This window comes from Pseudochaenichthys georgianus, chromosome 21 (assembly GCF_902827115.2).
Source record: "Pseudochaenichthys georgianus chromosome 21, fPseGeo1.2, whole genome shotgun sequence".
NCBI classification, from domain to species: Eukaryota; Metazoa; Chordata; class Actinopteri; order Perciformes; family Channichthyidae; genus Pseudochaenichthys; species Pseudochaenichthys georgianus.
The window spans coordinates 31072845-31085751 of NC_047523.1; the positions used below are offsets into that span (position 1 = coordinate 31072845).

Sequence of the window (12907 nt, forward strand, 5' to 3'; positions counted from 1 at the left end):
GTATTAATGTATGTACTGTGCAAAAGGTGAGTAATAAAGACCAATGATTTATAATGTACGGTTTACAGAGGCAACCAGATGACAAATATCAAAGAGAGGAAAACATCACACAGACTGTTGTCATAACAACATATTGCAATGAACACAAAGTACCATCTGCTATGAGATTGTTAAGACACATCGAGAGGACAAGCCGATAGATCATTATTTCCAGCGAATAGGAATTAGGCTGAATGAGCAGATTTCATATTATCAAAAATAATGTAGTGGATGTGGAAAGAAGTTCAGCAACAAACTGCATCATTCAAATAAAATGTGTAACAAATCGATATAACCTTTTGTGGAAGGAAAGCGTAGGGCAGTCAAATGAAACGAAGGAGGAAATGATCTAAGTCGTGGGATTGTGTGATTTACTTTTTGTTTCATACAAGAATGGAAAGTACCAGTTAGGAGATAAGGGGAAGAAGTTTTCATTGCACAACGTTCTTTGAGCCAAATGTCCTAATTCATAGTTGTTACCAGCTCACACACACATTAATCACACACATGAATCTGTATTCAATCCAGGTCCAGACTGACCTTGAGCTTTTCACCTTAGGTATGCGCTTTGCATCCATTAAGTCGAGGTGGTGTAAAACCATCTCACAGCATCAGCGTGAAGTGTCTATTACCACCGTCTTATTTCCTGTTTATATGGCAACTGCCTCAACATCCTGTTTTTAATTACTTCTCTCCAGCAGCAGATGCTTCTCACAGCAACCTGCTGTGGATTACTCCCCTGAGAACTAATGTGCTGTGACAGACCCCACTTTTCCAATCAATAACTCGCCCTAAATCTGCCATCTCTCTGCCTGCCAAACACACTCCCACTTCTAATGGCACATCATTTTCTTTAAGGGGGTGTAATTGCAGACTGTGGAAAGCTGTAGCCCTTCGTGTTCCAACTACGCAGATACTGTAAAGGAATCTAAAGTACAGAAACTACAGCACACAGGAAGTGATGGGGGCTTTACACTGTGCTCAGTCTCGCCACCATTTCCATCACATTACCCTTTGAGAAAGCATTCACTTCCCTGTTTTGGCTGAGTGCTCAGATAAATCGCTGTGCCGCTTCATAAACCTGTTGGCGCAAGCTTGTCAAGATGTTTGTGTGATTTCTGCGGTAAGTGCAGTCTTTTATTGTTCAGGCAAGGCTACCTGATCTGTTTGACCTTTAAAATGGACACACATGTTTGACAGTCACTTTCTGTTTGTGTGTGTGAGTGCTTTGGTGCTGAGTAAAGGGACAAACGTATTTGAATTACTCTATTCGTTTTATTCATGTCTTAATAAGAATTGTTTCCTTATTTAAAATGATATCACACAATTCGCAGATAGATAATAAGGTATAGTAAACAATGGTTAACTGTACACATTTTAAATCAAGAAACAGTATTTACTTTCACTTTCTTCCCCTGAACACAGATTATAGTAAATCAATTCTTTATACAGTATAATGTGTATTTCGTTATTTATTGGCTTTTAAATATTTGTTTCTCTATTCATTTTTTTATTAACCACACATCTAGACATACACGGTCTGTTTCTCTTCCTCTCTCTCGCAGTTCGGCTGCTCAGCTTTTAATAAATACGTATTTAAATTATCAAGCATCATGTTGTGTAAAACACAATAATGTATAGCAGTTACTCCATTCTTGTGTATTCACATATTTATTTGGTTTATGTGTTAGTTTATTCATATACTTTTTAATTAACCACACATCTAGACATACAGGGTCTGTTTCTCTTCCTCTCTCTTTCAAAATGCAGCTGTACAGCTTCTAAAAATAAGTATTTAAATGATCAAGCAGCAGGTTCTACAAGCTGTAAAACCCAGATCTGCACAGAAGCCGCCTCTGGCTAACTCACCTGCAGAGTTTCTTCCGGAAACATCGTTTTTTCTCTTATATAGATTGTTTCCCTGTACTCATGTTGAAAGGGAAATCACTCTTTTATGGAATTTGTGTTTTATTTTTTATTGGTTGTTTTTTTCATAGATTTCCAACTCAAGTGGACTTGTGAGGGATAACTTCTACAATATGTTCAAAAGTAAGTTGCACTATTTGCCCCTCTGATCTTTTAAACTAGGTGTATTACTTTATGTAAAGACACCACGTATAGCCAATATATCACTTTTACCTCCTGAAGACCTCGCTAGAAGCACATGACCTTTCAACAGAAGTGAATTAACAGGACTTCAGCTCCAATCATGAAAACAAATTGGCTTTAAAGAGCAAAAGAATATGATGAATGGATTACTCAATAGAAATAAACACCAATTTATTGCTGTTTTGTGCAAGTTTCAGGATGGAGCTGGATCTAAACTCCTCCAACATGTCCGTGGAGTCTGTTCGGCCGGAGCAGGGACCGGTGGAGTACCGCGTGGCAGGCCTGGTCTTCTACTGCATCGTCTTCATCATAGGATTCACAGTGAATATCACTGCTTTATGGGTGTTTTCTCTCACCACCAAGAAGAAGACCTCCGTCACTGTCTACATGATAAACGTGGCGCTGGTGGACCTCACCTTCATCCTGCTGCTACCCTTCAGAATAGTCTACCACTATTACGACTATTGGCCCTTTGGAGACGTTTTCTGCAGAATCAGTGCCGCTCTGACCATCTTCTACCCCTGCATGGCTCTGTGGCTCTTTGCTCTGATCAGTTCTGACCGCTACATGGCCATTATTCAGCCGAAGCACAGCAAAGAGCTGAGGAACATCCCAAAGGCCGTGGTGGGGAGTCTTGGGGTGTGGCTCATGACTCTGGGCAGCACCATCCCCCTGATCTTCTCCGAGGACGATCCAGACAGCGTCTCCAACTACACCACCTGCATCAAAATGCAAGACATCATCTACATGCGGCGCGACAACCCCGTCAACTTCGTACGACTCCTGTTCTTCTTCCTGGTTCCCATATGTATAATGATTGTCTGCTATATTGTCATTGTGGATAATCTGAAGCACGGCCGCACCTCTAAACTCAAACCTAAAGTCAAGCAGAAGTCAATCCGGATTATCATCACACTCATTGTCCAAGTGTTGGTGTGCTTTGTGCCCTTCCATGTGTGTTTGGTGCTCCGTTTAGTGGGGACGGGCCAAGATGGCGGGTTTAGCACATGGGCTGTCTTCACCACATTCCTGATGAACATGAGCACAGTGTTAGACATCATTTTGTTCTACATTGTCTCCAAGCAGTTCCAGGACAGGGTGATCAGCGTGATTCTGTACAGGAACTATCTGCGGAGTGTGAGACGGAAAAGCAGGCACACGGGCAGCATCCGATCAATGAGCAACTTGACCAGCGCAATGATTTGACGAGAGCATCGCACTTTCATGTCAAAAAACAAACTGTTATCTACTGTGCTTGCTTCGGCGCAATGTAACACTGAATGCTTCAATCTGTACATAGTTCATTATCGAGAGGATCAGAACTTGCAATTAATTTCCAAAGTGTAATTTACACTCACAGTATGGGAGCGAGTGCTGCTGTTGTGGCAAAAAACATCTGTGTTCAGAGCTGATTGACTCACCCATGAGACGTTTTTTTTTGTGAGTCTTTGCTCTGGCAGACAAAGCACGAGTGTCTGTGGCTCAGGTGTTATACATGCAGGTGAAAATAAAGCTCATAATCATTAAAACATAGCCCACAGTATCACAGTGTTTGGTTGTTATTTTGCATCAACTATTCTCAGCCATGTGAATCAAGAACTATGAATGACCTGACTGCCTCCACGGGGGGAAACTAACAGGAAACAATAGTGGGTTGCTAAAGGTTGCTGCTTTTTGTTTGTGGTGGCTGCACCATTTTTGGAACGTTGCCTCTCAGTGTTGCATCGTGGTTTAAATATAACCATCAATGCTGCATTCAAATACGTTTTCTTAACCAGTGTCACTTCATTGTTTCATATTTGTGGAGTCTGAGTTACCATTTGATACAAGACATCGTTTTAACACAAACCACAATCGTCCTGGAAGATGCTGTTAATATATCGACCAGGTGAGGGCAGCATGGCACAGCTAGACCCTATCTGCCTGAAAGAGAAGGAAACACTGCTTTCTTTACTTTTAAATTGAAAAGTGTAAGGTTCTTGATTCTCTGCTATAGAGTTATTTATACTTGTAAAGATATCTTTGAACTTGAACTGTTTTGTGTCTGTATTTTTTAAAATCTCAATTGGCTTTATAAAATAACCATTCCTCTTCATCAGAAGAGAAGTTGTTAACTCGTGACAGCTTCCTCAACCGGGAGTCAGACTAAAGTGTGTTTATGGTGCAATAGGGATCGTATTGATTAGATGTTAAATGATTCAGCCACTTGAAGTGCATTTACAGTAACATCCTCACGAGATGTCAGCTAGGCTATTTAGCAGATTTAAAGCAACCTTAACCTTAAAAAGAGAACATATTTTCTGCACATACAGTAGGGTCTTTATGTCAGGTCTCTGCTGTAAGCAAAACGATGTAGAACATGCATTGTGTCCACGATGTATACCTAAAATGACGGAAAAGTGAGGATTTTAAAAGATACTAAATGTGTGTATCTCTATGGAAAGACTGTATCATTTAAATGAAGGAAACACTCATCTTGAGTAAGATGGTTTGATAGGTGTCCTGCACAAACAGCAAATAATTGATTTGGTGTTGCCAATTGTTAGAATAATCTAGTTAGTGTGTGTGTCACACCAGCACAGCCCTAACTGGATTAGACAGTGAGTCAGTGTGGCTGAGTAACTATGTAGTGTCTCATACAATTAGACAGTCTGGGCGTCCTGCGGTGTGACCACATGTACCATAGCATAGTAGTGTATTGCTGATCGATTGCCAACAAACTAAATACATTGTGATATACTGTCAAATTGAGATTGTGTTTACTTTTTCAAGCCCCGTTTAATTTAGGTAAGTAAATATAATACGGTGGTAAGCGAAAAAACCGCACTCAGAGTCCATGTGGTCCTCGGTTGGTTTGTACAGTGGGATAAAGATGGACTAGATTTACACTGTGCTTAACAAGAGGAGGCAGGTTACAAGATTTCCATCTCACATGGAATTCTGGGAACTGCAGTTCATCACATGATGATAGATTTATTGGCCGGTGGACTACAAGTGAATTTATAACCAAGAGGTCAAAGGTCAAATGAAACATCAGAGGGTCGTCTATCTGTCCCACCTGTTAGACATCAAAGGAAAACCAGTCACGCTGCTCACAGCAACTGGCATTTAAAACAATTAAGTTTCCTGTCAAGTCCCTGTGATGAATTATCCGGAAGCTTTACCCGCTGTAATTCTAAATCTTCCCAACAAGTGCCTTTGTTGTAGAGAAATTAATGAAAACAAGATTGTCTTTCATAGGAGCTGATCTAACAGCGCGACAGCCAGCTGCTCTTCTTTGGGAATAAAAACAGTCAGCATTAAACACAGCTCGCACAATATACTTTTTTTTTCTTCTACCACTCGTGTGGAAAACAAATCAGGCGGCGAGCGCAGTGGCCATCTGTTTTGTTATTTGATATGTGTGAATACATGTTGTAATGACTTTGTTTGTGAATCACTCTGCGCGGCAGAACACACGAGAGCTCTCGAAGTGCTGGAGTGTTCAAAGCTAATCATATAATTGGACACAATAGTCGATGACAAATGGAGACGCTTGGAGCCAGCCAGCTGGGGAAGTGAATATGTAATCATTGTAAAATCATATCATTTTTGCATATTTGAAGACAGCTTAATAGAGTTTGCGTGTCAGCACACCATCAAATGATGATCAGAGACAGTGTTGCTGTATTTGTTTTTCTATAGAGCGCTTGGTTTAATTACTTATCTTTGTTACAATTAAAGTGTTGCACAAGAGTTTGTGTCTTACAAGTTTGTTTTGGTTCAATGCAATTGAATGTGGAAGCAGATTTCAGACAAATGACCCCTGTGAATATAAAAAAAGAAAAATGGTACATCAGTGCCAACTGCCTTCACCAGGGGTAATTCTGCACTTTGCCAGGAGCTATGCGTAAATACTGTTTTGAAAGAATGGAAATGCAGGTAATATTGTATATATATATATAATATATCTGTACAGCACACGATTTTCCATCCACAGTACTCAAAACCTTATTAGCAAACAAAGTCGTAAAGGTTAGATCGAGTGAATGGATACATGGGTGAAATAACATCTAAAACTGGTTAAAATATCAGGCGTAAACAATGTAATAGTTTGTTAAAGTATTGGATAATTTGTTGAAATGTCCAACTGATGCCACCCCAAGTTCTGGTACAACAAATTCAATCTTGACCAAACCAACCTAAACATTAAAATGGAAATGTTATTAGTTAACTCATTATATATATCATGTTATAGAATTAATAGTCTTAATTAAAATCCAACTTCAAAGCAATTCAAACGAATTTTTTTTTAACATGATTGATGGTGCTAATGGAGTTAGAGTAAAGGCCTGTGGGGGTGCGTCAGAGAAAAAAGGTTTTAGAAGCCTATTTATGACTATAACATATCAGAAATGGTTCAAAGCCATCATAATATCTGCATATGATCTCATTTATCTCATACTTTTTTACTTGCTGTGTTGTTGTTTTTGACAAAACAGAATATGTTGCAGTTTGGTTTTGAAGCACTGTTCCGTACACTTTTACTATACCATTAGTCTTCATATTGTTTCCATTAGAGAGCGAGAGGGCATGAAAGAGAGCCCATAACGTTATATAGATACTGTACACATCCAGCCTCGCCTGGGCCTCCTCGTCTACTGTACGGCATTAGCAGCAAGCAGCTGCCTGCGTTTACATCATTTAGCGTTTCTCTCAGGGTACTTTAATACACTGAACCTCTCCCCTGGTAAACTTTACAATAGGATGTAGAAGGATACTTCTAGACTGCCATAGGAAATGAGAGGCACATGTGTGTGGATGTAGCGGTGCAACAGTGGGTTCCCCCCTGTGATGCTGAGCTTAAGGGCGGCGCAATAAGACTAATGGATTCCTTTTGCGGACAAAACTAGGTTAAGCACATGAGCTATTGTTCTTATCACCGCACAATGATAACTTGAACAGTAGGAACGGTGTGAGGTATTCATTCTGTACACAGCATGGCTCGGCAGTAATCTTTTCCTTTGGCAATGGCAATCTACTCCTGGATTGTCTTTAGTCACCATTAAAAGGAGATAATCTACTGCAAGAGTTTCAAATGCTGCTAAACTGACTCCAATTGACCCTGCCGTTAGCAGAGCACAGAAGAAGAGGACATGTTTGGCCTTGATTACAGCTGTGTGTCTATTTTAGCAGATTGTTCTGTTTCTGATTCACACACAGACAGCCACCATTAGCACGTATAAATAATGTAAGGCCCTCATCTCTCTCTGTTTTTTTTCCAACTCTCTACTCAGCTAAGTGCCTGCATGGAAACCTTGGCCTCCTCCTTGTCAGGTTCTCCATAGATTAGTATACGATTTATTTTAAGTCTGTACAAAGCAGCATGTTCTTGACAAGTGTTCCGTTCAATGCATGTGGGAATGTTTTTAATTGTATCATGTGAAGTGGAATAGGAGCTCCGGTGGGGACTGTGTCAGATTGTGTTAATATTTAATCCGGTCTCACTTCATTTTCCTCATGATCCATGGTATCGTAAGAGCAGAATAGGAAAGGAACATTACGGGATGGATAAAGAGACACGAGTTAAGACATTGTAGCTCCAGGACGCTGTCTCAGTCAGGATGCAGCGTTGTGAAAAGCTTGTGAAGACACCATTACAAGACTCTTCTCCGCCGAGGCCTGGGCCATTGTGCCCCGAACAGGGAGTGATATTACGAGGGCTAATGCTAATGCACTCACTTCAGCTGATGTGCATCTAAAGAGAGCTGACAGACAAATTGAATGTAAAAGCAGGTAGAGAGGAAGCGTTGTGTGTGTGTGTGTGTGTGTGTGTGTGTGTGTGTGTGTGTGTGTGTGTGTGTGTGTGTGTGTGTGTGTGTGTGTGTGTGTGTGTGTGTGTGTGTGTGTGTGTGTGTGTGTGTGTGTGTGTGTGTGTGTGTGTGTGTGTGTGTGTGTGTGTGTGTGTGTGTGTGTGTGTGTGTGTGTGTGTGTGTATGTGTGTGCCTGGGCGGACACAGTGTGAACCTGTGGTGTGTGTTTGTGTGTGAGAGAGAGAGGGAAGGAGGGAGAGAAGGAGTGCAGAGCGAGAGAGGCCTTTCACTTCCTCTGTGTGCACATCACGTCTCCTCTCCCTGAGCTCAATTACAGGATTGATACTCAGAGAGGAAACTTCATCATGTCACACAGATGTCTTCACTGGGAGAAAGAGGGAGACGATGCATGTTGTCATTTAACGTGACATGGTCTGTGCTCATTCAAAACAAACAGAATGAGAAACTATAGATTTCATTATAGGCTAATAATAAATGCGGAGCACCAGTAAAGAGTGGGAACTCGCTGGAGGAGGAACGGCAAATACTTACTGACAGAAGAGCGAACTGTTGCCTGTTGGATGGAGAATTTAACAATTCTGCTGAGTGAATTAATCTAAAACAATAACTTGTAAACAATAATACTCTTTCAGTGAGCCATTCAGCTCCATCACAGTAAACATTTTTTACAACCCAGACAGCTCTATAAAGTGCTTTAGGCATCATTGGGCACGACCGTCATTAGTCAGTGCCTGTGTGTAAAGCTGAATAAAACCACTGTGTCGGTGGTGGTGCTGCGCAGACACAAGCCCATATCTATTTTACAGTGTTTCATTTCAAACGTGACACAAGCAGAGAACACACTCCACAACAATGGCTGTGTTTTGCTTTAATTTGATTAGGTTTTGTCTCAGCAAATGCCAAGTCCTGTTTTGCCTCAAGAACATATCTCTTAATCACGTTCCATCCAGGCTGTCTTTCATCTAAATCTCACAGACGTGGCTCACACCCAACTTTATTTCGCTGAAAGGTAGGGGGAAAAAAGCACACAGGCGCGCGCGCGCACACACACACACACACACACACACACACACACACACACACACACACACACACACACACACACACACACACACACACACACACACACACACACACACACACACACACACACACACACACACACACACACACACACACACACACACACACACACACACACACACACACACACACACACACACACACACTACAAGGGGGACTACAATGACAAAAGCCTAGCTCTCATCTCTGTCACATAAAGTGATGTTTTGTGTTTAGCTGTGTGCGACTAAGGTGCGGGCGTGTGTGTGTGTGTGTGTGTGTGTGTGTGTGTGTGTGTGTGTGTGTGTGTGTGTGTGTGTGTGTGTGTGTGTGTGTGTGTGTGTGTGTGTGTGTGTGTGTCTGTCTGCAGGGCTCAGATCCATGTTGTTTGGTTTGTTTCTCCATTAAGAGAGCTGTAAAGGAGAGGGAACAGATGGCTGCTGGCCCGCTCTGTCCTGCATCCTCTCACAACTGCCACACTTCCTGTGCGTCCATTAATCTTCTCTCACTACTCCTGCAGCACAACTTTATTAAAACAACTCAGGAGAGAGCGAACAACAAGCCTGCGCAGCTGTCAGGAGCAAAAGACAGAACCATTCGTCCACAGAAGAACGGCCTCGGATTTCTAGACGCATCTGTAAAACAGCTCGAGTAGAAGCTGCTTGGCTTTGAAGCAGGCTCTGCAAAGCACTCGCTGCAGTGGAGACACAATAAATGCTCATTACAACGCAGCTGGAACTGCTGTTGTTGCGTAGTTCATAGGCATAGTTTGTCAAACTTAAACATGTGAGGCCCTTGCTCCCTGTCTGGGAAGGACTACTGTTTCCTTCTGCTCTGAGAACATGTGGGAAATCCTCGGTAATAGTAAAGCTTTGCCTGAGTGATGAAAACCTCATAAAAACTAAATCTACTAATCTAATAAACAAACTGCTAAGATTATCACTTCTAAATGTGGTGTTTGTTTGTTTTGAAAAGATAATAAAATGGTTCTCTTGGCTAATTAGTGTTGACACATTGAAGGGAAATCAGAGTTGCATTTCTACACCACATAAAGTGAGAGAAAAATACCTGATGCCTTAAGACCTACATTTGTTTCCCTTCCTGATGGTTCTCACAGGAGGAAATATATTAGTAGTTAGTCGGCCTGTGCACATTTACACGTAGCATGCTGTCATGACAAACATTCTGGGAACGTAGCTCTATTTGGCCCTGCACTCTGTGTCCGTAGCAGTCAGTGGGTAAATTGAAAAATCAATTCCAATTTAAATTATTGGAATAAAGAACTCCAGGAGCTGGAGATAAAAAAAAAGCAGAGGAGAAAAAACTCTCTTCTTCAAGATCCCCTTTAATTGGAAAGTCATTTCTTCAGGGTATTCTAATGGTTCTGAGGGAAGATTGCAAAATAAAGTTGATGAGCTGGGGGGAGGTTAATAGCGTGCGCTTGTGTTTGTGTGTGTTCGACTGACCCTGTGTGTTTTCTTTGCTTTGCCACGCAGTGTTCAGTCTTCCCCTCCCTTATGACAGAGGCACCAAATGAAGACTAATCCAGTGGGCTCACACACACTCAGACACACACTCCCTCACGCCTGTGGTCACTTGTCTCATCCATCTGCTATCTGGGGGAGTGTCGGGGGCTCTTGGGTCAAACTAAATTAACCATCCCTCTCTCACAATTGTAAAAATGTAATTGACTTAATATAACCAACCCTGGTGATTTGGATACTCCTGTGCTGTGAGTAATTGTGTGAAAGCTTACAGACGCCACTTCAGATTTGGAGTGTCTTCAAAGTCTAATATTGTATTGATGTATCGTGACAAAGTGGCTTTGCGGTGGAAGCTAATTTAGAAAAATGACAACAAGACTATTGTGAGAGTATTGTAAGTTATTGAAAATGTAGAGCTTTGTATTTGGCATTCATGTAGTGGATCAACTCTCTTTTTTGATATTCACTGTGATGATGACACAGTAATTTTATACAAATGTATTTATTCTGAGGTATGGAGGGTAGGAACAACTTAAAGTGGCAATAATAAATACATTTATAATATCAATGGATTGTATGAGTATCATGTTTGGGTTTTACGACATGCAAGTTTACTCTTTTGGTTATTTCCAACCATTCTTATCAGTTTGCAACAACAGGCTTTTAGCAAAGAAGATAGAAAAACACATTGTTCACTACCAACTTAGAGGTGATGATGAGGACCATAGAGGTGAGGTCCAAAAACGGAGCAAAGGTAATATTGGACCATGGTTTAGTGCTAGGCAGACTTAACCATTGACAAGTCACAACTGAGCTAACGTTAGCAACACAGCTGAGCTAACGTCAGGCGTGGTTAGCTCTGCTAAATAAAATAAAAGTTCCGCTGTAAAATAAACCACGGATAAAACAAGTTTACATGTATTAAAACATTTACCACAATTTATATCATGTATGCTAATGTTACCAAGTGTAAACCAAGCTAGCGAAGGTCAAGTTAAAGTTTTTCAAACTACAGATATCCAACCCAGTCTCACGGCATTTCGTGTTCACCAACACGATTTTTAATCTATTGATTCGTGTTCACCATCACGATTTGCCCCTTTTTTTCGTGTTGCACAGCACGATTTTAAAAGCAATGTATTTCTACTGGTAACGTGTTTCGTGCATGCAGGCTGCAGCACGTCTTTTTCTCCGGTCGGGTCGTGGAAGCCCGGAAGCTGTGTGGTTCATAAAAACATGTTCTTACTCAATATCAAGCCACAATTATTGCTTTTATTTTAAATCGTATAATTTCGGACTTTTGTTGTCGTCTGTGAGGAAAATAAATGGGGCTCAGAGCCTCAGGATACTGAAATCTGTATTTTTAAATATTTTTTTCCTTCCAGTTTGTTATTCTTTTCAAAATAACACACTGTTATTTACTCACCAATAACACACAATTATCCTTGCTTTTATTTAGTGGTTTAATTCCATAATCTCGGGCTTTTTTGGTGTCCGTCAGGAACTGAATTTCAAAATAAAAATAACCGGAAACAGACGTAGGCCTATAAGGGACAGTTCGAGCATCATTGCGATTGTCAACATTTCTGAGTTTAGGATGGCCGAAGACACTACACTACCCATAATCCCCAGCTATCGTTTAGGACTACAGTCCCCGTAAGGTTACGCAGAGCGTCAAACAGCTGTGTGAAATGGAACGAAACCACGCCAGACTATCCAAAACTGGAATCGAACGCCCCCCCAGAACTACACATGCTGGCTATTGTGTTTCGCAAAATGTTCTATGGGACGTCTCTACTGAACGTTTTCGTTTTTCCCACAATTAGAAGTTGCCATTATTAAACACATTGGTGTTATCAAATGTAAAACATATAATTAATAAATGGGTGAAAATCGCTTGTGTCCATAATGCGCAGCATTAATATATACCCACATGACAGCTCATTGTTACTTTGTAATTCTACTCCACGATAATTCGTTAACCTGGTATTTTTACTCCACTGCATTTATTTGAGTTACTTTGCAGATTCTGATTAATGATGTGAAATATAAACAACCCTTAAATCAGACTTTAGTTACACCTGAGTAAAATTCAGGTAAGGTGATTGTCAGGTGCCAACAATCAGGAGAGATATTTGATAGTTGGTGCTTGAGAAGACTAAACATGTATCTGCAATTGACATGAATGGAAACAAGTAATAAAGTATATTCATTACTCGTTATTCTCTACTAATAGTTCATTAAAGACTGTATATTATGGCTATTTTGCACATCCCTTTCAAGATTTTCAAAGGTTTATTGACATATCATATACACAACTACGGTGTAGTTATGCAATGAATGAAAAACTTGGGTCACAGGTTCCTCAACAGTGCATTACAAGACATCTATCAATATGTG

The 12907-nt window shown here is 40.8% G+C and overlaps 1 protein-coding gene across 1 annotated transcript; it reads left to right on the forward strand.

Moving 5' to 3' along the window:
• The first annotated feature begins 1033 nt into the window (after positions 1–1033).
• Positions 1034–3691, forward strand: gpr18 (G protein-coupled receptor 18). Its single transcript, XM_034110654.2, has 3 exons — positions 1034–1162; positions 2037–2088; positions 2340–3691. Exon 3 carries the CDS (start codon positions 2347–2349, stop codon positions 3352–3354), a length of 1008 nt encoding a protein of 335 aa, XP_033966545.1. The 5' UTR covers positions 1034–1162; positions 2037–2088; positions 2340–2346; the 3' UTR covers positions 3355–3691.
• Positions 3692–12907: the final 9216 nt, after the last annotated feature.